Raw genomic sequence first — 24,844 nt, 5'->3', positions numbered from 1 at the left:
AAGAGGATCTCGCGTGGAAGGCGATAACTGTGGTGATATAGGTTGGTGGCGTTTGGCTGATCCTTTTCTGGGATCAAGCTGGGGTCGATAGGAGGGCGCTATGTTTGTGCCCTGTTTCGCGGCGATAAGGCATTGCAATCTATACAGCCGCAACGTCGCAACGTCAACAAAGCAAATCATAACCACGATGGGTGGTGTTGATGCTTCGCTGCGCTGCCTCAGGACTAGGAAGCTGAGCGTCTGTGTGTTTCAGGCTTTCTTAGCAGCCTCGTTTGAAGCACACGGAAGGCAGGCGTTGTGTGTACCTGGAAGATGACAGTGGGTCGTGCGACTAGCGAAATGAGACGATAGATATCCTTGTCGTAATACTCGGGAGGGCAGCGTGGACGCGCGTGGGACTCCGACTGATGCTCCGAAGACAAGCAGAGTCGCAGGGTAAGACATGGTTGCTGCGAGGGGCCAGGGGCGTGACACGATGGCCTGTTCGTGAAAGAAAAATACCGCTGTTCAGTGTCTCCTACAACAAGCATACATTGACTGCGTGACGGTTTCAACGTCTGGATCAACGTCAACGGCTAGATAGCGTGCCGCCTTGCTACCAAGTTTCTTCCAGCAACTAGCCGGCATAGTTCCAACGCTCGTTACCTTGCGCAATTGACGCCATTCATTGGCTGCGCGTCCGCTTTCTACTGCAGTTCAAGGCTGTCTGTCGCTCCTTTAGCTATCCAACCCTCCAGCTGCGCCCACCACCTGCCCCCCAAAGCCCACCACGCTTCCCCGCAACCCCAATCGCCCAGCGAAGGCCAACTTGGATCAGCTGTGCGCCGTACCGCGGGTTCTGCTATTGTCGCACACACGCTTTGAGGCATCAATGACACAGCAGGCATTACCTGTGTAACCTCACTCGTCGCTCGTTTCACGTCTGGGGAAGAGTCGCGCGCAAGGCACGTTTACGACTGCGCCTACTGCCACACGACGACACTGCGGACCGCCCGCCCCTTCACACTTGGTCGCGCAAGCCTCCGACCGATCTCTTCAACACACGCCGTCGAATCTCGAGAGCCGGTCTCTGGCGAGCCGGAATTACACGCGGTAGACTCCGCCATTCTTCGCCGTCATGTTGCGCCCTGCGACTCCCTTATCGATACTATTCTTCGTCGCATTCGTGCTGCTGCTGCTCTCGACGCTGTCGACGCCCCTCATCAAGAGCATCCCCCTCGCTACCTACCGCGGCGTACACTTTGGCGTCCTCGGCTACTGCGAGAATGGCGACCAAGGGTGTAAAGGACCCATGATCGGGTACAACACTGGTATGGCCCCATGCATCTATGTATTGAGACGTGACGACGATGCTGATTGTGTGAAACAGAGAAACTATTTGCAGGCGAAGACAGCTCCGACTTCTCGCTACCCTCCGCCCAGCGCCATGCCCTCTCCTCCATCCTCATTGTGCACCCCGTCGCAGCCCTCATGACGCTGATATGCTTCGGGCTCTCCGTTGCAGCCCACTTCCACTCGCCCGCTCATTCCCCGCGTTACCTGCTCGCTCTGCTCATATTCACGTTCCCAACTCTTCTCGTCTCACTGCTCGCTTTCCTTGTTGACATCCTGCTGTTCGTTCCGCATGTGGGCTGGGGTGGGTGGATTGTCCTTGGTGCTACCATTATCATCGTCGCAAGTGGCATCGTCACCTGTGCTATGAGGCGCACACTGGTCAGTCGCAAGGCGCGCAAGAGGCGCATCGCCGAGAACGATGAGATGAACGGCCAGACTTACTATGCGAATCGCAACAACGCGACTGTCACTACCGAGTTTCCCAAGGCTGAATCGCCACCTCCTCTATCTGGCGAAACAATAACATCTGGAGGCATGCCGAATGGCAATGCGGCCTACTTTGACTCTTCCAAGGCATCGCCGACCGACGACATGACGCCTCTGAACCAGCGCAATCCTTCGCTCAAGACAGTCAGCAGTGGAGGGGACCGCTCAGACAACATGAACCCTCCGAATCGCGGTCCCTCTGGTCGTCGACAGCCGATGGACCAGTACGGCAACCCTGTTCCACCCATGCCAAACGATGGATTCGCCATGATGAACGGTGCACCACGCGGAAGAGGAGGTCCAATGAGGGGTCGAGGAGGCCCACCAAGAGGCGGACAGTACGGTGCTCCAAGAGGAGGAGGCTACGGACCAAGGGGTGGCATGCGAGGACCTCCACCACCAGGATGGAATGGTGGCGGACGAGGTGGACGACCTCCGAATGGACCTCCAATGCAAGGTCAGCAGCCAATGGGTCGCGGAGCGCCTCCGCCAGGATACAACAACAACAACTTCTACAACCAAGGGCCGCCGCCCCGTGAGCAGTCACCGTATGGCAGAGCTCCACCGCCTGGTCAGGGGCCACCGTTGCCAATCGGCCAAGCCATCGAGATGGACAACCGCACAGGTACACCTCCGACAAACTACGGACTAAGAGAAAGTGATGGCGACGTTGCAGGCATGCTTGCTCTTCAACAGGGTGGTTTCCCTGCCGGTGCCCCCCAAAGGCGGCCATCTGATGGCATTATGAGCCCAACCAGCGAGTACTCCACAGAGTGAGTATTACGTACAGTCGCGTCTAGTACATAATGCTAACAGTGAACAGTGAATCAGCATTACGGCCACCGCCTCTACAGCAACAACAGCAACCACCAATGCCACAACAGCAGCAATATATGCCAGTGCGAGCAGGATGGAATCAACAACAGGTTCCATCGGACCAGACACTCAGCACTTTGAACAACAGTAGCCGCGGTCTGTCGCCAATCCAAGACTCGCCTGTTGAAATGCCTGCTCAGACGTCCCAAGTCGGTGGTCCTAACAGAGTAGAACGCAGTTCCGATTACTACGAAGATGTAGATCCCAGGTTCGCAGAGCCCCCACAAGTTCACGCACCTCCCCCACTACCGAGCTCCCTCATGCCTGGTGGTTTCGCTCCACCCAACCCCAACTTTCTTTCCACAACCAACTCCAGCGACACCAACCTCCCACGCAACAGTTCCTACGATGACTTACCGGAAGGCGCACGCTCACCCGCCGCAAGTGAGGCCTCACACTTCACCTCCGTCTCACAACGTCCCGTCAACCCCAACTGGCGACCCGAAATGGGTGCCGCAGCTGGTCAATTCGCGCCTTTCCCTGGCCCACGTAGACCAATGCGCCAGGAAGATGTCATTCTAGAAGCCAATGCCGCGAATCCCGACTTTGCTATTCCTGGCGCTGGTCGCGGTCGCGGTCGAGGACGGGGTGGCCCTGGTGGTGGTGGTGGTGGTGGTGGTGGCAGAGGAAGAGGGGGTCCTATGATGATGCCTCCTGCTACTATGATGGGACCTGGACCTGGGTTGTCGAATCAATCAAGATATCCGGGTGCTAATGCCATGTAGGGCTGGCAGATGACTTCCCAACAGTAAGAAGGTTTTTTTCCAGAGGGATGCTCTTTGTTCCCTTGTTCTCCTTTTTCTTCTTTTTTTTCTCTCGCCCTTCTGAGGTCTTCTCTTCTGAGGTGTACAAAACTTTTCGTTTGCATCTTCACACTTGAGCATACCTTAATTTCTAGTCTAGCAGCGAGTTGGTCATCCTGGCCGTCGTTGCTTCTTCTTTCCTTTTTGTTTTTACTTCACTCCGCTGGACCGGGTCGAAGGAACATGATCCTCTATCGGCCGTCCTGAGCTTCAACGTCCTCATGGTAGCGGATACCTCCTCAGCTGATTTTGTTCTTGTTGTCTTTTTGATTTCCTTTGACGAATACACATGAGCGGCCTCTTTTTCTCTTCTGCTTCTGCTTCTCTTGTTCTCTTCATTGCGAAAGGGTTAGATAAACGATTAGCCCTAGAGGTGGGCGGACTTTTGCATTTTTGACAATAGGCTCCCGGATGAGGGGGCGTGGAAATGGTTTGGGGTGGCGGAATGTACATAGGCTTCTGATGGGGGGCTTGAGGGATAACTGTTGGTAAGGATTGTCTTGCATGGATGAATGGATGGTGGCAAAGCGACTGGGAAGATAAGATAGCGAACAACAATATTAAATCTTTTTTACAAGCAAGACAGTCATGACATGACATAACACCAGTAGTGCACCATCGAGGCAGTTTTTTTTGTGTTGTGATGGTCGTTCGGCAGTTTTATCTCTTGGAACGTAGTGAGAGGTAAGCGTCATGTTGAAAAAAAGGATAAAGATGTAGAAAGTATTTGGCACAAGTAGATTTAACATCTATATCTAGGACTACTGCTTGGGCCCTTCCGTCCGTGATTGAGGCTGTACCTTGTCGACATCAGGCGTTCGATACATAGGTAGTCGTTGCTTGGGTAGAGAATATTGTGAGAACCATGGTATGTGCTGGTAGGCCGAATCCAGCTGCATGTCCACGGTGTGGCGTCTGTATGGAATCGTTAACTATACACAGAGACACGTTATCGAGTCATGGTAGGGCCGTGTTCGTAGATGTACTACATGATTCAAACTAACACCTCCAAGGCTTGATGTTGACGCTGAATGCCAAGCCGGTATATAGGGGCATTCCCAGGTGTCAGTGTTCAACGTTTATAGCTAAACATCAAGTTCTATTGCGTGTCGTGCAGTAGATGCGCAGTAGTACAAGTCTAGGCTCATCACCCTCAGCAGCCGTCTCGGACTACGTTCCGGCGTTGTCGTTCAAGTGTTGAGCTGCGCGGCTGAAAATAATGCTCCCGCTGAACCTTCCAGCGTCGTGAAGAATTTTCCGTCGGATACGACCAGCTGCGGACCGCCCACCATTATGTGCATCTCCGGTGTAATAGCATCCTAGCTCAGGACTTCCCCAGACGTGAACTCGCGATGACGAGCTTGGCATTACACATCGCGCACTTTGAATGCACCGTCCCCAGATTCTACCCCAGAATTTTTGCACTGGTGCTTTTGTCATGCTTACCGCTGTCGTATCGAATTTGCGGGGTATGAACTGCTCGGTAATTGAGACCGCCAACCTTTACAAAAGCTCGCGATGTGCCTCGTCTCGACGCCGCTAGCCATGTACAATTGCTCAACATGAGCCCGATAGCCTGGCACTGCCTAGCAAGGGCAAGACTCGACAAGCAGTGCAGTAGCGCAGTTTGCAGTTGCCGACCAAGCAGAGCCTCGACAAAGATAACGGTCTGCACATTTTCGCATGCTACACCTGGATTACGAGGGCATTACGAAGCTTGTGCGATAGGTCCCTTTGTTCGATCGAGGCGGTTGCGATGGCAGTTTTCCCAGAGTCATGCCGGCGCCTGGATGCACTGATACGGATAGGCCTGGACGCTACCTTGATTGACGCTCCGACATCGTCACGGGGCATGCGTGCAGACGCGGCTTTATCTTGGGTTGAGGTATCGTGAAGCAAGATGATGCTGTCGGTGGAGCTAAGCGCGAGCGCTAACCACATCTAGTTATCAATTCCACTTCTTTCACCCCACTTTTGGATGATTGTGGGGTAACCGTTGATCTGGCTTATCTCCAGAGTCTCAACATCCTCATGATGCTTTTTCAGCCACGACCTTCTTCACGAGCCCGTTGCCGATGATAGTTCCAGGCGATGCGGATAATCTATCCATCGTGTGTCCAACTTTTCCGCTCTGCGGGCGTCCTCCCATAGAGGGGTTTAAAGGCGGAAAATGTCAGGGTTGATCGCTGTGGCTGGCCAATCAGCCTCACTCTTATGCAAGAAACGGATACACCGGGGAAACCTAGATTGCTGAAAGGCCGAAGTTCGGCATCTAGGCTTAGACTCGATGCATCAACCACATCAGCGACACCTTTTTATCAGCTGCTATCATGGCCCATCCCAGACTAATGATAGGCGAAGGAAACCATCGGGTGTGTCACTGAACCGTCACGCGCATTTGAAGGGTCGTTTCCGCATTGTCTGCATCCGCATCTTAAGTCCTATTACTTCGCACCGGGAATCTCACCCCATTGTCGTTCGACATTCCCAGACCTCCCAGACCTCACCTCTTTACCAAGTCTATCCACATCCTCAACATGTCTGCACTGGCTCAAGACAAGGTTTTAGCGAGAGATCTAAAGGCTAAGAAGACCAAGTCCAGGAACGGATGTGGTCGATGCAAGCTCAAGAGGGTAAGGATTCTACGTCTTTGCCTACTGCATTGACCCACTTGCTAACAAAAGTAAAGCTCAAGTGTGACGAGACCGCTCCCGGTTGCTTGCAGTGCAAGAAGAGGAACGTTGCATGCCCTGGCTACGAGAAGACTCTGAAATGGTCGACAAAGTACGAAGTCTTCAACCCCAGCCAGTCCAAGTCCACATCTCCTAGGCCTAGATCGACACTCGTCGCTACCTCTACTGCGTCTGCGGCAGCCAAATCACCCCTTCCCCAGAACGTCGCCAGCGGCATCGAGGCTGCGTTGGCTGCTGTACTCCCTGCAGGCAGGAATAACATCGCCCCTACACAACAACTCTCAACAACACAGACATCATCAGCTGTCCCATCTCCACCAAGCTTCGAGGAACCAACCTCGATACAAGAGTCTTCCACTGAGGATGGTGACTCCCCTCGTGAGTACGAGCCTTTCCCTATGGAGGACATCAACAACATGGATCCTATCATGCTCGACGGATTCACCGATGCTATGCAAATACCCAACGAAGACTTCAACTTCGACCCATTTGAGAACATCGACTTCGACTCTGAATCGCTGGAGGACCTTGCCTTTGACATGCAAGACCTCTCACAGAAGCAAGACATGACTTCCTCGTCATTACCTATGATGGACCGGGAATCAACACGGGAATCTAGCCCCAGACTCTCTCGCTCATTGCTTCTTGACCTGTATCGTCTTCCAAGTCCTTCTCCAGACCCATCCTCCCCGGATGATGTAGAGTCGCTGCTCATCCAGCATTACTTCAAGGACGTCTGCGGCGTATTTTCTTCTTTTGATTCCGTTCTTAACCCTTTCCGGACTACCATCGGTCGCATCTACAAGGAGTGTCCTTCTATTAATTACGCGATCCAATCCATGGCCGCCGCACATCTGGCCAACACTTTCCCCAACATGGCGGCAACAGGCCTTGAACTACAGCGCAAGGCCCGCGAGGCATTGGAAGCGGAGCTCCCGCTTGCTCAGAGAGATCACAAAAGTACAACCAAAACCTTCTTGAGCATCATGCTACTGGGTCTCACCACCTCGTGGCACGATAGCAATGAGCTTGGACTAGAGTATCTGTCTATCGCAAGGGATCTGATCCTACCTAAGCTCTTCAGTCGGTCGGGAGGCATTGAATTCGAGCGCGAAGCACAGTTCTTTGAAGAGTCCTTGATCCACTGGGAGATGCTCATGGGCTTCGTGACAGAAGATGCGATGAGCTTCTCTCCCAAGTCAGGACTACGACCTAGTATCACCGCCAGGAAGAAAACTCCTGCTGCACGCGGACCGCAAGGCAAGATCGTGCCCCATCCTTGGACAGGTATCGCACCAATGATTCACTTCTTGTTTGCTGAGGTCGGTCGCTTGGTTCGTAAGGAGCGTTCGATGGACCGCGAGGCCTCCATGGACCTTCGTCGACGGCAGGAAAATCTCCAGAACGCTGCTTCGCTCGAAGAGGACTTTCTAGCTGTCGAATATCCATCAGTCGATCAGGTCATTGACACGGGTGATGAACGTACCCCCAAGGAACACTTCGTTACCATGGCCGAAGCATACCGTCTTGCTGGCTTGTTGGAGATCTACCGCGTCTTCCCTTCCATTCTGCGCAAGCGTTTGGGATCGGGCAAGCCCAAGGGTTCCGACAATATGGACTTTGACTTCCCGACCCCGCGATTTGAGACAGTCTACGAGGATACCGACATGAAGCTGTGGCTCAACTCACTTGCGATGCATATTATTGGGTCACTCCAGTCTCTGCCTTCTTCGTCTGGCACGTTCTGCATCCAGCCGCTTCTGCTCGTCGTTGCTGCCTCGGAGCTGAAGTTTGTCTCCTCGATTGACTTCTTCGATGTTCAAGCCAACGACTCAGAGATTGTCGTCGCTCGTGAGTTTGTCATTAGGCGCCTGCAAGAGTTCGCTCTTAGGTTACCTAACAAGCCCCTTCGTAAGATGATCCAACTTATCAAAGAGACATGGTGCCAGTCTGATGAGGGTCACGATGCTTTCTGGATCGACGTAATGAATGAGAAAGGTTACCACACCATCATGTGAACCAAATTCTGTCAACCTCTACCGGCATAGCGAGCGGGATCCTGCGGCTTCCTTCAACCAAAACTCCGTCCTTTCTACGATACACTTACGACTCTACATTAGCGCTTTTTCTGGATACGGCATTTCTGTACGGCGTCCGACATCCTGTTCCTGTTTCTTTTTAGCGCGCCATTCCGGAGATTAATCTTCTGGTCTTCACCTGTACGACTGTACCCACAGTCCTCCGATACGAACTCTAATGTACGGCTTCCACCTAGACCTCTCGGTTCTCAACATCCCGGTGATGTGAAATGTGGACTCCTGGCCTTCTGCGACAACCATCCTAATACGACTACGATACCCCTTCGCGATACCCTAGCGACTTTACCATTGCCTACTGCAACAAACAAAATCTTTAATACTGGCACCCATATGGAATGCCCTGCCAACAACCATCTACCCTTCTGCGACTCTATCCCATTACGATACTCCCAGCTGCGAATCAGCCCACTGCGATAACATGTCACGATGACTTGTACCAATATCTGGACCCATACCAGGACCCCGTTCTGCATAAAGACATCTATCGAGATGCCCATAGTGACAACCCAAGCGACCTGATTGTTTTTCCAAGCGACAAACCTTCCTACCAAGCAACAACTAATTCTTCTTTTCCACCTTTGCGACACTCTTGCTGTTTGTACATTAGTATTCCTCCTCTTTCAGGTAGGTATGATTAGATGCTTCCATGTGTTTCCCGATCGCGACACTTCGTCCATTGCGGCCGTGCATGCTTGCGCCCACCTACCTGGCTCGACCGTTTGCGCCCTGCCACGATTGGACTGATGCATCGTTCGGGTGACCTGTATGTAAGTTGTTTGCTGTAGCGATTTTTCTTTTTCTTGCTTTACGATACCCATTTGCTTTCTTGGTTTGCAATATGCCATCGCGCGCTTCCTAGTGCGATTTTCGTTTTGCGCACTGCGACACGAACGATTTGGGTGGTTGCATATGCGAAAGAGGGAGGAGGGTTCATGGATGGGAGATGCCATCGTGCTGTAGCACAGACATTGCCACTTAGCTTCCTGGATAAAACCTAGGAGTGCGGGGTATGCTGGAGATCGGGTGGAGGACCATTGTTGAAGTGTGTCCGCAAGTGGCAAGGCGGGTGAAACCGCATGACATACAGCGGTAGATGAGGCCCAGTTGTTTGCCTGGACACATGTTATAGCACCGCACCATTTCACCATCACGCCGTCGCATCGCTGGAATATGCATGCAAGGTAAACATGTAAAAGTGGAACGTGGAACATAATACATTCATGCAAAGCCGTGATGTGGGTAACACTACATCACAGGCCTGTTCGCCTCATCATCACTATCATCGTCATACGCAATGAACTCCCTCCTCCCACTCGATGCCTGCGTGACAAAGTATCGTGTCGTCTCGTACGCTCGCAGCTTCTTCTCTGCACCTGGGCTGCTCACCAAGTCTGCTTGCTGGGGGCCAGTAGGGATGGCTAGGAGACGTCTCTCCGCACCCGACAAGCGTAGCCTGCTGTGCTTTTCGCACGCTGGCTTGGAGGTTTCTTTGCTTTCCATCCTAACAGTATAGTCAGTACGTAATCCAGTGGAATATATTAGAAGTGGGTTGTGTATCTTACCATTGTTTACCCAAATGCACACCCTCGGCGATACAGGCCAACACCGCCGCCACAAGAATAATCTGAAGCGCCCATAATCCCACAAACGAGCTCTGAAATTCGGACGGCGACGAAGATTGAGCTTCTTGGTGACATACTATCCTCCCCTGCGGCCGTGATGTGGACTGTGCTTCATCATAGCTCTCCTTTTCCTCTTTACTGCTCATCAACACAGTCGTTGGCACCGGCTTCTGAGCTTCCTTGACAGCTCCCCGCATATATGAGTTGTAAATTTCCGGTTCGGTATGCTGCAACTTCTCCAACTTGGATCCTAGACTCGCGCATACATTGACTGCGGCCACGGGACTTGGCAGAGCGTTTGCTGGCGACCAATGCGCAGCTGAGGGTGTATATGCTGCTGTTGCAGGAGCCGGTGACGATGGGATATCATTGACGATTTCGCAGCGGCAATGTGTTTGTGTAGGTGCCGCAAGCGTTGTAGAGATGATGAGGGTTGCAATAAGCGATGTAGAGAGTTTGGCGAACATGTTTGTCGTAGTGATTGGACTTTTCTCGTGGCGATTGAGAGAAAAGACGATTATATGGATATGATTCCTCCCACTTGCAGAGCCACGCGCTGTGACGTTTATACCAAGATGAGGGGAAGGGGCGCAGCAGTTGTGGTTTTCTTGCTCTGTTCGGACCGTTAATGCTGTTGTCTCGGGCGTACTTGTGCTTGGTGGGCTAAGATTACATACCAGAACCAAGGATTGGGCTTTGAGAGTGATGTAAGCGAGTTGCTTGATGATAAGCCGTTGATAAGTACTGCGTTAGGTCGATTGCTATCTGGAGACCCGATAGGTTAAACAGATGGAGATTAGGCAGTAGTTGGGTAGGGAAGTGTGGTATTGCTGATGTTGGTATTTATAAAAGGGTGCTGATGATATGCACTTGCAACAATCGCAAACAGTACACGAATAAGATGACTTCGAATTACTCAAAAGAGACAATAGGCGGAATAGCTGAATGCGCGCAGCGGCAGCCCAGTCTATATGCAAATTCTGCTTATCACCCCATTCTGCTTCAGCGCAGCTGTTGTATCAGCTACGCCCATACCACAGCCGGCCGTTTCGTACAGTAACATCTCGCCGGGGGTGTAAGCGGGAAGCAGAGACCGGGGTCTAGGTCAGGCACCGCCCAGGGTCCCGCGCTGCGCTGTGGCTTTTTGCTGTAGCTTTAGCCGAGATGAGCACTGGTTTGAGCAGTATACGAACGGCGGCTTGTCTGTAAGGAGGTTGAGATGAATGAGTTGGTGAGTGGGTATACTTCTTTGGAAGGTCTAGGTTAGATTGCAAGGTCATTGGTGCACTGGAGGCGCAGCTGCACGGCTGGGAATGAGTTGGAGCTAGCGGCCTCCCCGCAGATCTCTAGCATGACCGCTATGGCTTAGATAGATGGATGATGCTGGTGATGTTCATGTCACTCACTAAGCCATAGTTGATGTTTAATGACGAACTTGGTCGCATCTTGCTGCCCTTCCAGGTTTTGTTCCCCCTCTCACAAAGCGGACCTCACTCCGCTCGCTTCGCTTCGCACCGCTCCTCACAAACAGGGGCTCCACTCACGATCACGGACTGCGAAACGCTACTCTCGCACACGGACGTCCGCATACAGTACTAACCCTTTTCTAGCTCTAGCACAGCTATTTTTCCTTCTCCCAGATGCATCTTCTCGAGTCGTACCTGAGGCTGGAACGAAGACAAACACCCTCGGCCCTTCCCCACGGCGGCCACGGCAGCGGCTATTAATACTCTTTTCTTTTTTTCTCATTAAGCAGCGGGGTCTTGTAGTACCTTACCTCGTATATCACGCGATCCTTTTTATTCCTTGGTGTGTGATAGCGCGAGCGTTCTGGAGGGCTCTGGACCAGATCGTTGCGTGAGTGATACGAGCACCGAGTTACTCTCACCACCCTCAATGATGTTGTTGTGTGTCGCTTGGATAGCTTCTTTTCAGAGTTAGGGGTCTCGGCTGTCATGTCAGATGTCGAACGCGGCGTCTTCTCCGTGCGCCGCCATTTAAGCATTGGAGAATTCTTGCTGGATGGCGGGCGGAGGGCCAAACAGTTGGAGTCGTGAATTACCTTTGCTTCGCGAAACGCATGGCTTGAGCTTCCGAAACCGATCTTCGTGGCTAAGAAATGCCGCGGAAAGCTTGTGGTTGATAGAGATCAGGGTGGAAGCGTGTGATGTTTCATGTCGGTGGGTCTGTATGCCGGATGGCAACATGCGCGGTTGATATCATATCGCAGGATTGCACCACAATTGTATCTTGAGCAGGGTTGTGGAAGAAATCGGTTATGAAGGTGGAAGTAGTGGGGTTGTTGAGCATTTTAGCGACGAGGTGATTTTCTTTATAAAACTTGGTATAGTATTGAAATTTCTCGCTGGCTGCCGTTGCTCACAGAACGTAAGGAGCCGTATGAAGAGGAATCTGGATACCTTCACACTCGCTGTATGGCGACCACAAATCCCACTCTCCCTAATCATTAATCGTCCATACCTCACCATTTTCAAGTCTCTCTCTGAGCCCATCCCAAGTATTCACATAATCACGATCAATCTTCAGCACCTCTTCTTTTATGATAATTATATGTTTTTTGGCGTTCACACAACTCGCTCTGAATCTCTGGCTAGGATGCCCTTCCCTTCGCCCCTCTCCACAGTTCCATCTTCCCTCTCGACCTCTTGACTGTCTTCTTTTTCAGATGTAGCACCCAAAGCTCGACATGATCCGCCCTCCCCGCGTAATTTTTTTTCAATATCGCTATTATCATAGCCTTGCTCTTCTCTTCGTCGAACTAGATCATACCACAAAACCGACACCAGTTTCTTCTCGAGATGATCCACTGATGGAGACAATCTTGACCAACAATATGCCAGCATCCGGGTGTCCAGTTCATGACTGCGATGTTACAACTTCGCATAGGGTTACAACTTTGTGTGCACAGGTAGTATGCATTTGTCGACTAGGCCATCCCTATTGCTCTTGTTGTAAAAAAACACTATGGACGATGGTGGTAGTGTGAATTTTTGATTCACAATCCCTATAGGGCGCTCCGAATATCAAGATAGTGGTCTCTTCAGCCCGTAACAAATGGGCGCGGATGCGGCTGAAGATAAGTACGCCAATATATTAACTCTAATCATATTTCCTGCATATACGACCATAGGACACTGGAAGTAAAATTTCTCTCGCAATCCGTCAAATCTCGTCGTGCCTTGTTCGGTGTACTAGCACACAATACAGTGTACTTGTGGTGGTAGTCTGTACTAACACCAAACCGAAAAGGGTAAACTGCGCCACTCCACAATGCGGTTATGCGACATCCAGGATGCAGGCTGTTGGAGCCTTTGCACCCAGTGTGTTTGCAGTTAATCATCCGCGTTCGAGCGTTGGGCCTACCCTTCTTTCATCTTTCCGCCTGTTTACTAACCTTACAACGTACTCTCCATTCTAACTTATGCCATCATGCCCCTTAAGAAGAGGGAAGCGAACATCGATTTTTCGCACCTTAGGTCTCTCGTGCAGCAGGAGAAGGAACCAACTCAGCTTAAGACCAAGAATATTAAGGCTATGTTAATTCCTTCAAGCTTCAAGGAGTACACGTGCATTAGGTCACTTTGTGCGGATTGAGTTGCAACCCTAAGTATGCATCCTGAAATGCACTGCTAACATACATACCAGATTCACTGAATCTGTCCTACAAGAGACAGGGAACCCAACGTTCGAGCAGGCGCCAACGGTTTATGGGATCCAGCTTTCCCTTCGCTGGCTCGCCGAGATCAGGACAAGTATATGTGATTCCAAGAGGCAGCCAAGGATCCATTGACGTAGTCTTCTGCTTTAGGTATGTCTTGCCCATAGCAAGGCCGAGTTCCGAGGACTCCTTACTATTTATCACCCAGCAATAGAGGCCTCGAAGTAAGCCGAAGGAAAGGAGTTATACCTTGTGTGGATATGAAAGCCTTCTACTTGGATATTTTTATGACCTCCCTCGCCCAGGGTAACTCTCTGCCACATTGAATGTCGATAAGCGGCAATCTTGCTCCCTGTCGCCCATCAGTGGCACCTATCTCCGTCTTAACTTACGGCTAAGCTGGGAGACAACGCTGCTGCCCGCTGCATGGATATGATATTCTTGGCTTATTGTTGCTGCCGATTGAACCAAATGGGCTAGCTACTAGTTCATTCTGAATTCCTGCTCATGCCGCAGGATCCGTTCTACCGTCTTCGTAGTGAGCGAGTTTTGCTGGGCTACATGGCATGTGTGGTATCGCGCTTACTTCCCAAGCTGAAGTCCTCACAATCCACAGGGACCTGGATGTGATCAAGTAGAGGTGTATGGGTTGAAAGCTATGGAGCCGAGTAGGCATTGTCGTTGCTGGTTTAGATCGTGATTTGTTAGGTAAAATGAAAATATATTCTTTTTGCGGGAGGCTTGTCGTTACACCGATTGTAGAGACTTTCCTATCAAGATAAGCTCTGATAAGAAGGAGAGCGTTAACTAACGACCTGAGCCCTGCCGATTGCGAAGCCATTGAATGAACCCTTTGAACTTTATACCCAATAGCGTGCTGTTACACCCGCGTTGGCAACAATTCCCTTCTGTACAGCGTACTGGTCACTGTGTCGGTGCCTCGAAGTATTTGAGCTGAGCCGAGCTTGCATGCATCAGCGATACTCCAACATTGAAGCTTCTAGTTCTGGTCCACAGCAATGGTTTCCAGCGGTGTGGTGTGTAGAAAATAAATGTTCCTGCGGGGCATAACTGATGACCGATAGTGTGGGATTCGGCGTGGAAGAGTGCCGTTCACCCGTAGTGCACGGTCCAGTAGTGATGTAACTTGACAGGTACCAATGGCAACATAGTAGCCGCCAAGCTCGGAAGCGTGGTAGGGCGTAGTTGTTTCCCGTACAGCCAAGCATCTGGGCACAGCCGGGGTAATTCTCTTTTCATTACTAAAGCAGACTACCCTCAATTATTCTTGGAGAGACCAAACTCTTGGTACCTCCAATTGCTCGCCCGAAATCTGCAACCACAAATACGTATCTCAACATGAGCAACACGGCAAAATTAGCCAGCCACATGAAGAGAAACCAGCTCGTCATACAATTCTCCAACCTTTCTTTTAAGTCTTGGTGCGTCCGACGCAGATGCAGCCCATACGCGAAGCTGAGAAAGCTGAGAAAGATCAAAGATATGCCGGGTATGCAAACATAGCGCCAGTACCGCCATGGGATTCCTAGGTGCGATGTGATTAGGCCATTTCTTGTTGTAGAAGCGCTAGCGTATCCGCTGTTACTGGCCGGCACCCATCTTTGCATCAGGTGGTATCGGCTTAAGAGTGTGTATCTCGAATTCGAAAAGGTCTACGGAAATACCGCAGACGCAAGCAAAACGTCTCACAGGCAGCCTTGAGAAACATGAGGTCGGCTATTAGGGGCTATTCGCACAGCATGTGAATATGGCAATATGCTGCTTGAGACGCACAAGAAATATCTAGAGCGTTGACAAATCAATGGCAATTATGAAATTTTTACTATAGGAGGCCCAAGTCTAATACCACTAGCTACCTATTTCGTTGAGAACTTAGTGACGAAGATTAATTATGTAAACCTTCGAATAGTTGAAAGCGGTGTTGCATAAATCATATCTCTTCTATCAACCGTTTGAGGGTTTACAGTTGGTGCAAAGCCAAATCCAAAATCCACCCATCGTGACCTCAGTCCATGCGCCAAAGTAGAAAGACTCAGGAAGAGCTCACAGTGCATGACAATCTTGGGGTATCTTTGCGTGTGCTTGCCTACTGCCTCGCCTGAAGTTGCCCTGTTAACCTCGATTCACGCCAAAGCGTCACGAACTCCCAAAACGATCGCCTAGGTACTGGATGTTCATGTTTCGACATATCTGATATTGACGTTACTCGCAGGCTAATCTGACATCGCTTTTTTCCCTCTCCGCCGACTCTTCTCGTTCGCTTCCCACCCGTAGTATCCGGCTTCCATCCACGAATACCATCCACCATCTGAGGACTCACACTACCCTACAAAATAATCGACCCATTGTTGCTAGAAATGAGACCAAGCTGTCCCGGCTGAATCGTTCCATTCTCCACAGCCGCTGCATGTCCTCGAGCCACCATTCCGTAAACGGGCAGGTACTTGTCCAAGTACGGGAGCAACTCCTTCGCACCGGGGGTGTTGCGCCAGTCCCTCATCAGATCGCACACAATAGAGAAGAGCGAGACGAGCTGTACACCAGCCTGTTGCATGCGTGCGTTTGCTGTGTCACGTACGAGCTCCGTGTAAGTACCGCTGGCTTCAACGTTGGCAAAGACGGAGTAGCCCTCGGCGCGGAGGGAGAGGGCGAGGAAAGTGGTGCAAACGTCTGTGGTGATGCCGCCGACGATGATTTGGGTCTTGTTTGCGGCGCGGATAGCGGCCTTGAAGTCCTCGTTGTCCCAGGCGCTGGGCGTCTGTTAGCTGACTGCACAGTGACGGAGACTTAGAGTAGGTGGGTAGGAGGAAGAGCTGAAGATGGTAAATATGACTTACTTGACCTCGCCTTGACGTCTAATGAGGGGCGCATCGGGGTACATCTCCAACATTTCCTTGGGCAAAGGACCGTTGGGACCTTGGTCGGCAGATGTGCTCAGGATGACTGGGATGTCGAAGACCTTGCCAATTTCCGCGTGAGCCATGATGTTCTGCTTGTAGAGGGTCGGGTCCCAGTCTCTAGCGAGTTGGAAAAGGCCGACTTGCAAGTCGAGAATCAGGAGTAGCTACATGGGACGTCAGATGGGAAGATGGGTCGAAGAGTGGGATCTTGACTTACTGCATCGTCTTTGTCGATACGCTCCCATGGTACAGCTGAAGTATGTTAGTCTCTAGAAGACATGTCTGACTGGACAATCGTACCATCACCGCGAACGGTGTTGAGAAGCGTGAGAGCCGCAAGGGCGATGGTAGAGCAGAACTTCATCTTGAAGATTAGCGATGTGATCGAGTAGTCAGGCTGTGCTACTGAAGTTGAAGAAGTGTTGGATGGCGATGCGATGGTCTATTACTGAGAGCAGTCCGAAGGTCTCTTTATACTTCTACAGAGTCCTATCCCCATCCACCTCTTAACTCCTATATCCTGCTCGAAGCCCGGTCAATGAATTTGCGACTCCATGCCAATGTTTCTTGGGCCTTGGCCCGCGGACCTATTCTCGTGCAGCGTGGTTCAAGGCGACGTTTGAGTGGAGCTTGCGGTGAAGTCCTGCATCGTGCAACCCGTCGACTACCATCTGCATTCAGAAATTCTGCAGCCTCCAACGCTATGATAAGGCATGACTAACAAGCGAACCAGATGACTTTCAACTTCACTAGAGCGAAATTGGTTACCTACAAGGCGTGGCCCCGCAATACCGACCCGGACTTACCATTGTGCATGTCCGAAGTGGATCACTGTCGACATCGTTGGTGTCTTGACCTGGTGCACGGAAGGCAACTGATATTATTTCTTCCTGATTAAGACTTTGATAATCGGTTGTAGGGTATGTAAATTCGTGCAGGGTGCGGGTGCCAACGTCATTACCCCATGTTCGTTCGCCTCGGTTGAGGCTGTCGTGCATGCGGAGCTAGCCGGCATCCGCCTTAGACAGCTGCACGTCAGCAACGAGGTTCTTATTCATCAGCATTTGGTCACCCGCGCTTGCACTTAAGTTTCATGCAATTTCCACCGCATCGAAGATTGGTAGTCCAAGTCTGTTAGTCAAGGCTTAGAAATTCGAACGTCTGTATGTGATTGGTGGGTAAAGGGTCGGGAAAGCATCGAGGTACCTAGGTCCTGATCGTGACTTGCGACAGGCACAACCATGAGTAAGCAATAACAAAGACAGGACGCAAAGCTTTCACCGAACAAACTTCGTACATTAGAGCGCTACAAGACATTACGTATTCATTCTCTACTACGCTAAGTCTAATTACGCGGAATATCATAAAAGGCTCTTGATCCAATGTGACAGAGCGCAACTCGTTAACGCTTTACTGCGCCGCGAGACCGTTGCTAGCTAAGAAGTCCTGAACGACCTGGTAACCAGCGGTGGCGTTGTAGTGAAAGTTCAGACCGTGACCAGTGTTAGGCTGAATGTACGACTCGAATGCCGAAGCTGAAGGGAAAGCCATGGCAACGCCCTCGGGGATGTTGGAGGTGTTGGTGCCCATGACTTGACCGTAGCAGTTTCCTCCGCAAAACGGCACATCGGTCTCGCCAGTAATGACAAGGACGGGGCCGGTGAAGGGAGATGAACTTGGCGAGCTACCGATGGTCAGAAGCTCACCGGTGGTTACAGGTTGCTTGGTCTTCTCGGCTGCAAGAGCTAGGCCAACATCGTAGTTGCCGGGCTCGAGGAAGGCATACTGTAGGGCAGTAAGATCGGAGTGTACCATGTATCCGGAGGGGTAGTCAAGGGAGGCGACAGTGTTGTTGTAGCCGTTGATCAAGTCGAGGACCTCGGTGGTCGCAAGCTCGTTCCACACCTCGTCTGAGGTTAGATCTACACCGGCGGCTGCAAGGATCTTTTGGAGACCAACAACGATGTTGTCACTCAAATCATACTTGTCGGCGACGGTACGGATAACATCGTTCGAGGCGTTTCCGAATCGCAAAGGCTGATTGAGGCGAGCGCTGTGTAGGTTCCATCCAGCAACGATGTAGGCCAGGAACTGCCCAGCTACAGAGAAACCGGTAAGGATAACACCATCCGTGTTCTCGGGGTAAAGAGCGGAAAGCCAGTAAGACTGGACACTGCCGAAGGAGTGTCCAACGTGGATGACCTTGTCATACGCGCAGCCAATCTCTGGGATCTCACCCTTGCGCAATTGCGTAGTGACGGAGTTGAGAGCTTCAACTTCAGCTTGCGTCTGAATCCTGATGAGAAAAGTGTGTGATCAGTATATCATAAATATCGGTTGTGTTTACATATTACTTACTCATTGAAAGGGTCTCCGTGAGAGGAGTTGCCGATACCGAAACGGTCGATTGCGAGCGTACTGTAGCCAGCAGCCAGGGCTACATTGACGTAGCTATAGTTGTAGTTGTCGTACTCGAGATCCCAGGATGTCTTGTCGAAGCCGATACCGTGGGTCAAAACTTGGATTGTACTGCTGTTGCCACTGTCTGGCTTACAGTACTGCGCAGAGATGTTGTAGGTCCCCTGTAGCGTCTGGTAACCCTCGAGAAGCTCTGCTGTGTAGTTCTTTCCGAATTCGTTGAATCGAGCTACGAATGCGCCAACGTCGAGGTTACTCCCGACCGGTACCTCTTTGAACTGTCCCTGCCTTGAAGTGATAGGAGTCTGAATGATGAAGTTTTAGCATTGCCTAGCGGTTGCGATGCCGGCGAGGGCAAGGGGTAATAGTGCTTTGACTGTAGCCATACTTGTGCGTGGTGTGAGGTTGAGTAATCAGTATTCTTTAGAATATCTTTTCAACGCTTGCCCTGGGGGAGAAAGAGAAAGAAAGAATGCTGGCTCAATCGGTTAGTTGCAATGGGATCTAAGCAGAATGTGCTTTCACCGCAAGGAATGTAGCTGCCCAACTATATAGTACGTGGCTCTGTAAGCATGCGACTAGTTGCGTCGTTCCTTTGTCCATTTCCGGCCCTTCCCAGATAGGAGCTATCAGGAATGCCATAGCTCAACAATTCATCGATCCGAAGCTTCCATAGCGTTATCAGGCAGTTCGTCCATCCGAATTGATGTTGTTCAGCCAATAGTCAGTTGCCGGCCTTCTGGTCAAAGTAACATGAGAACTGGTCTGCATGTTGAGTCAGCAACTAACATAGGTGCCGGCAAGGCGACATCCGAAAATATGAAATCGCGGGGTACTAAAGCGTATAGTATCAAATTGGGCACAGCTTCGGCCTGGTAGTGGATATTCCTGTGGCATCATAGGCTGAATTGAGTAATTGAAGCATTTTGAGCGGTAGCTCCAGTATGTGGAGACTACTTTGCCACCCCAGCGGAAGCTACCATGAGCAGGTACATTGCGATGTTCCATCCTAGAAGACGTCAATAGCACATGCATAGGACGTACGAAGACGATGGGAAGCCTCGCCCCACAGCGTCGTCACGCTGCATGTTGGTCAGCCACTTTGTGATTTTGAGCGGTAGTTTGGCGGATATGCAGGTAGACCTTGCAGCTCGAGTTATCGTTCATTGCCTTTGCCCATGCGCTCATGGTGGAGTTCGGAAGTACTAGCAGTACACAACCTGCATGAGCATGCATAGCCGGAACGAATTTGTGGCTAATGGTGCGTTGTGACTGGACACAACGTGAACGTGTAAGCAACAACACGTTGGTATCTCAGCATGCAGGCTTTCGATAATGACGTGATAGTCATTGCCTTTGAGCTGCCATTGAGCACGGTTGCTATTTCCGTGGTGTTGATCGCTGATTTGCGCTAACAATTTGGAATTCTCGCGCCTTGATCGCAGATGGAGTCCGACCCCCTAAGACGTCATGGTAGGCGGCTGCGAGGGCTTCCGTGGCGATCGCAATCGCGCCTTTCCTTCCAGAACCACTATCTCTATTAGGTGTAATGGGTTTTAATAATCAGTAAGAAAGGGGCACGATACGGGAAAGCAAAGAGCAGGTAAGGCGGAGAGGTATGGGAACAACGAGGTTGACGCGTCTTGAGGATGCCGCTAACATTGACCGTTCCGTATGATTACTAGCTCAAGCCTTGCTGATCACAACTCTGAGAAACATACAGCCAACGTTCGACCAGTTCGTTTTAGAAAACCTTCTTCTTCAACATGTAATCTCCGCCCTTGACCGCCTTGTAGATGCCATATAGTCCACTCAGCAGAGCATTGCTCTTCACGATTCGTTTCAGCATACCCTTCAGGCCTGGACCGAATTCCTCCTTCCTTCCCCGATCTTTGACTTTGTCCCATATCGTTGGCAGAGAATTCGCGTCATACTTGCGACGGAGAGTGTCGTACTCGTGCTTGTCGTAGACTTGCCACCATTCGTCTTCGGTATAGAAGACACGCGAGTATAACCACTTGAGTCCACCAAGCTCGCGCATCTTTGCTTCAATTTCGCGATTTGCGCGGACATACTCAACCTCGCTAGATGGATATGGGCCCCAAATTCCAACACTGATGTATTTACCGTCATATGTACCCATCTGCTTCCCACCAACTGGGCCCTCAAACGGCTTGGGATGCCCCATCGAGCGTCTACCATCCTGTCGAAGGGGACACAACCAGATCGGGTACAGGTTGAACGATTGATCCGCATACTCTAAGAAGGGTGCAGTGTTTGCCGCCGGGAATGAGATGTCGTGGATTATATACCGGTCCGTGTATCCAGACGCATGTAACGCGTGATACATGATCCTCGTGTGCATGAAGTAGTCCAGCAAGAAGCGTGTGAACCACATGAAGGGGACCATAAAGTGCTTGTAAGCATACATGCCCATCCAGAACGCCCCACGATCGTAACGAAACAGGTAGTCTTCTACGGGAACAAGCTCCTTTGTAATTATGCCTTTCGAAGCAAGTATTTTCGCGCGTATCCAGAACCACTCGTCCCAAGGTCTAGAGAATCGTTGAATAGGTAGGCCAGGCGTATGTTCTGTGTCAACGAGGCGGCCTGTTACTATGACTCCGGTACCCTTGGAGAATAAGACCCCATCAACGTAGTCGTTCCTTTGGTCGGTGGTATGATATTGCATCTTATCCGTGGCGTTCTCAAAGGAAAAAGTCGGGTGGTAGGTGACCTCGACTAGCTTCTTCAGAGGAATAAGCTGCATTTCCACCAAGGTGAGTACTCCGAGGGTTCCAAAACTACCTCTCAAACCTTCGAAGAGCTCTTGGTTCTCGGTCTGGGAAGCTGTGACAAGCGTGCCATCTGCTAATACCACTTCAGCACTCAACACAGTACGATCGAAGAAGCCGTGCTTGAAACTGCTGCTTTCTCCTGCTGTGCCCACAAAACCCCCTCCTACGGTAATACCTGGAAACTCCATGACAACAGGAGGCAGCAAGCCCGCTTTCATGGTCTCCTTGACCAAGGCATCCATAGGGACATTGGGTTCGACAAGTGCTGTTTTCTTCTCTCTGTCGATAGATAGGACGTGGTTGAGGGAGCTGACATCCACGATGGAATCTCGGTCGAAGTTAGCATGGCGGGTGCTGTTGGTGCTGCCATGGTAGACTCGGAACCCCGTTTTGGTGTGGTAGAAATGCTGTATGCGAGAGCGAACTGTCTCTACAGTAGCCTTGTGTTGCTCCATTGGGAAAGGTTTTGTAGAGCCGACGGCAGCTATGCGACTGTGTGTGCAGAGTTTCTAGTACTGGCTCCCTGCTTGATGCGTGGCTGATGAGGCTGAAGAAGTTGCGCTAGCAGCGGGTCGTACTTGCCCCACGAATCCAGAAGGCCAAACCACCAATGCTTCCTTCTGCTTCTGCAATCGCGGAAATGATGTGCTAGAAGTCTACCAGCCACCTTCAGCTTTCGTCTCTGTCGTATAGTATACGCAAGCAAAATCCCTGGGACTGGGTAATCATTCCGAACGCCGCACGTTAGCGTTCTTAGCGAGTGGATCGTCTTCCGCGCTTCCGGTCGCTATGGGGGCGCGCAATTCCATCATCTGCGAAGCAGAAAGCGACACTCGCACGTGTGATCGCGAATCTGGTTGCTCTGAATCACGTTCAACGACGACTCTCCATTCAGATATGTTCGATGATACGAATATCTCAAAAAGCAAAGCATATCGATCCTTTGCCCCGCAGAAGAGCAGCGCCTGGCCCGGATCGAGTGGTCAGATATTGACTTTAGCAGGATCGAACGGGTAGTGGAGAAGGCTCAGCCCTGCGCTTATGTATACATCAAAAGTAATGCGACACCATGTTCTCTTCATCCTTCAATCGCCCAACAACACCGTCACGTCGCATTGCATCATTACATGCCCACCATGGATACACATAACTCAACAGTAGCAACACTCGCATCGCAGGTCGCCCGATTCAGTGCCTCAAAGACACCATTTCGTATATACCATGGCTCTACGCTGTCTACACGGAAATCGTCCCGTGATCGCAATCAAATCATCGACGTTAGCTCCCTTAACCATGTGCTGCAGTTCGATGAGCTTGAGAAGACCGTACTCGTGGAGCCGAACGTGCCGATGGATAAGCTTGTAGAAGCCACAATGGCCAAGGGTTACTTACCAAAGGTCGTTATGGAACTTCCGAATATTACAGTGGGTGGTGGGTAAGTGATCGCAACAAGACGTACCCTAGCGACCAGTCTAGTCATTTCTCAGCTTCAACACCATTGTGACGAGCACCAAGTCACGGAAATCCGAGCAAGGAATACGCTATGTCAGATGGCTAACTAGTATTGACAGGTTTGCTGGCACTAGCGGTGAAAGCAGTTCCTACAAGTATGGGCTGTTTGATCGCACAATCTCAGGCATTGAGCTCATCCTAGGAAACGGCGAGGTGGTATGGGCGTCAGCAGTAGAGCACCGCGATTTGTTTTTCACTGCAGCTGGGAGTTGTGGCAGCTTGGGCGTCATTACTCTACTCAAAATGGAGCTTATTGATGCTCGTCGCTATGTTGAGTTGGAGTATATCCCAGTCCGCTCAACGAATGAAGCCGTCGAACAGTTGCGACGCTACCAAGATGATCCGGAGGTCGACTACATGGATGGCATCCTGTATTCGATGACGAGTGGTGTAATCATGATTGGTCGCTTGACCGATGCTCCAATGGATAGGAAGATTCAGAGTTTCGACAAAGCGACAGACCCTTGGTTGTACATGCACGCAGAAGACATTCTAAAGCGGACACAGAGCGAGAAAACGACATACAGGGAGCTGGTAACTGTTCAATCATATCTCTTCCGTTACGACAGAGGCGTCTTTTGGTCAGGACTGCGCGCGTTCAAGTACTTCGTTACGCCATTCAATCGTCTTACACGTTTCCTACTGGATCCTTTCATGTACTCTCGGACAATGGTACATGCCCTGCATCGATCAGGCCTTGCCTCCCGAACAATCATTCAGGACTATGGAATACCATATGATGCAGCAGAAGAGTTTGTTAGATGGACGGACGAAAGGACGGGCATCTGGCCGCTCTGGCTGTGTCCAGTCAAGTCAGCACCGCGCGGAGAGCGTAGCTTCTCCCAAGGTAACAATGTCAAGGACGACATTCTCCTTGACGTGGGAATATGGGACATGGGGCCAAGCGACGCTCACGCATTCATCAAGCTGAACCGGGATTTTGAAGCCAAAGTTACGGAGCTAGGCGGCATGAAGTGTCTGTATGCGCATGCGTACTACACTGAGCAGGAGTTTTGGGACATCTACGATGAGAAGAAGTACATGGAGCTACGGAGAAAGTACCACGCCGAGAGCTTGCCAAGTGTCTACGACAAAGTGAAGGTTGATCTGCAAGGCGTCGCGGGAGGAGAGAGCGTCCAGAAGACGGAGTCGTGGAATGACTGGGCATACCGGCAATTTTGGGATACATGGCCTCTTGGGGGATTGTATGGGGTTGCGAGCGCAACCAAAGGGTTGTTTTTCCAAAGCGACTTCTTGTTGAAGAAGTGACAGCGCATGCATTGTACCGAAGACGGCTGGTGATCGGGGAATGCATGGGGAGATCCATTGCATCGGCAAACCCCTCAAAAGCATCGTGATCCATCTCCGGGCCGTCTGTTGCCCTGACAGCTGCCTGCATGTGTGGGAGACTAGAACAATGACGATCATCTGGCTAGAGCCCCAAACGCGTACTATACTAGGTGAAGGGCTGACAATGACGTTGCGCCCCTGTTATAATGACAAGACAGCGCCTCATCTATACAGCGGTTCACAGGCAACAAACCGGTTCACGGCCTGTTTCAGATTAGATATTGCTATTCGTGAAAACGCGTAGATGGCGCC

At 51.0% G+C, this 24,844-nt stretch overlaps 7 protein-coding genes across 7 annotated transcripts; 3 read left to right on the top strand and 4 right to left on the bottom strand.

Moving 5' to 3' along the window:
• Nucleotides 1-1,117: 1,117 nt before the first annotated feature.
• On the top strand, nucleotides 1,118-3,422 carry ALTATR162_LOCUS8491 (uncharacterized protein; the record flags this gene model as incomplete). The annotated part of the gene is made up of 3 exons (XM_043316121.1): nucleotides 1,118-1,310; nucleotides 1,370-2,594; nucleotides 2,645-3,422. The coding sequence occupies 3 exons, from the start codon at nucleotides 1,118-1,120 to the stop codon at nucleotides 3,420-3,422; spliced, it is 2,196 nt and encodes a 731-aa protein (XP_043172056.1).
• A 2,615-nt stretch (nucleotides 3,423-6,037) lies between these two features.
• Nucleotides 6,038-8,211, top strand: ALTATR162_LOCUS8490 (uncharacterized protein; the record flags this gene model as incomplete). Its single annotated transcript, XM_043316120.1, has 2 exons — nucleotides 6,038-6,133; nucleotides 6,190-8,211. 2 exons carry the CDS (start codon nucleotides 6,038-6,040, stop codon nucleotides 8,209-8,211), a joined length of 2,118 nt encoding a protein of 705 aa, XP_043172055.1.
• Nucleotides 8,212-9,537: 1,326 nt separating this feature from the next.
• ALTATR162_LOCUS8489 (uncharacterized protein) lies at nucleotides 9,538-10,381 on the bottom strand (the record flags this gene model as incomplete). The annotated part of the gene is made up of 2 exons (XM_043316119.1): nucleotides 9,538-9,793; nucleotides 9,855-10,381. The coding sequence occupies 2 exons, from the start codon at nucleotides 10,379-10,381 to the stop codon at nucleotides 9,538-9,540; spliced, it is 783 nt and encodes a 260-aa protein (XP_043172054.1).
• A 5,559-nt stretch (nucleotides 10,382-15,940) lies between these two features.
• Nucleotides 15,941-16,878, bottom strand: ALTATR162_LOCUS8488 (uncharacterized protein; the record flags this gene model as incomplete). The annotated part of the gene is made up of 4 exons (XM_043316118.1): nucleotides 15,941-16,364; nucleotides 16,452-16,678; nucleotides 16,732-16,766; nucleotides 16,815-16,878. 4 exons carry the CDS (start codon nucleotides 16,876-16,878, stop codon nucleotides 15,941-15,943), a joined length of 750 nt encoding a protein of 249 aa, XP_043172053.1.
• A 1,046-nt stretch (nucleotides 16,879-17,924) lies between these two features.
• ALTATR162_LOCUS8487 (uncharacterized protein) lies at nucleotides 17,925-19,318 on the bottom strand (the record flags this gene model as incomplete). Its single annotated transcript, XM_043316117.1, has 3 exons — nucleotides 17,925-18,810; nucleotides 18,873-19,237; nucleotides 19,310-19,318. 3 exons carry the CDS (start codon nucleotides 19,316-19,318, stop codon nucleotides 17,925-17,927), a joined length of 1,260 nt encoding a protein of 419 aa, XP_043172052.1.
• A 1,358-nt stretch (nucleotides 19,319-20,676) lies between these two features.
• ALTATR162_LOCUS8486 (uncharacterized protein) lies at nucleotides 20,677-22,185 on the bottom strand (the record flags this gene model as incomplete). The annotated part of the gene is made up of 1 exon (XM_043316116.1): nucleotides 20,677-22,185. One exon carries the CDS (start codon nucleotides 22,183-22,185, stop codon nucleotides 20,677-20,679), a length of 1,509 nt encoding a protein of 502 aa, XP_043172051.1.
• A 681-nt stretch (nucleotides 22,186-22,866) lies between these two features.
• ALTATR162_LOCUS8485 (uncharacterized protein) lies at nucleotides 22,867-24,511 on the top strand (the record flags this gene model as incomplete). The annotated part of the gene is made up of 2 exons (XM_043316115.1): nucleotides 22,867-23,165; nucleotides 23,302-24,511. The coding sequence occupies 2 exons, from the start codon at nucleotides 22,867-22,869 to the stop codon at nucleotides 24,509-24,511; spliced, it is 1,509 nt and encodes a 502-aa protein (XP_043172050.1).
• Nucleotides 24,512-24,844: the final 333 nt, after the last annotated feature.

The sequence above is a fragment of the Alternaria atra genome (genome assembly GCF_907166805.1).
Source record: "Alternaria atra isolate CS162 genome assembly, contig: 29, whole genome shotgun sequence".
Lineage (NCBI taxonomy): Eukaryota > Fungi > Ascomycota > Dothideomycetes > Pleosporales > Pleosporaceae > Alternaria > Alternaria atra.
Note: the sequence above shows the minus strand (reverse complement) of the source record. Positions and strands in the feature narration are given on the sequence as shown.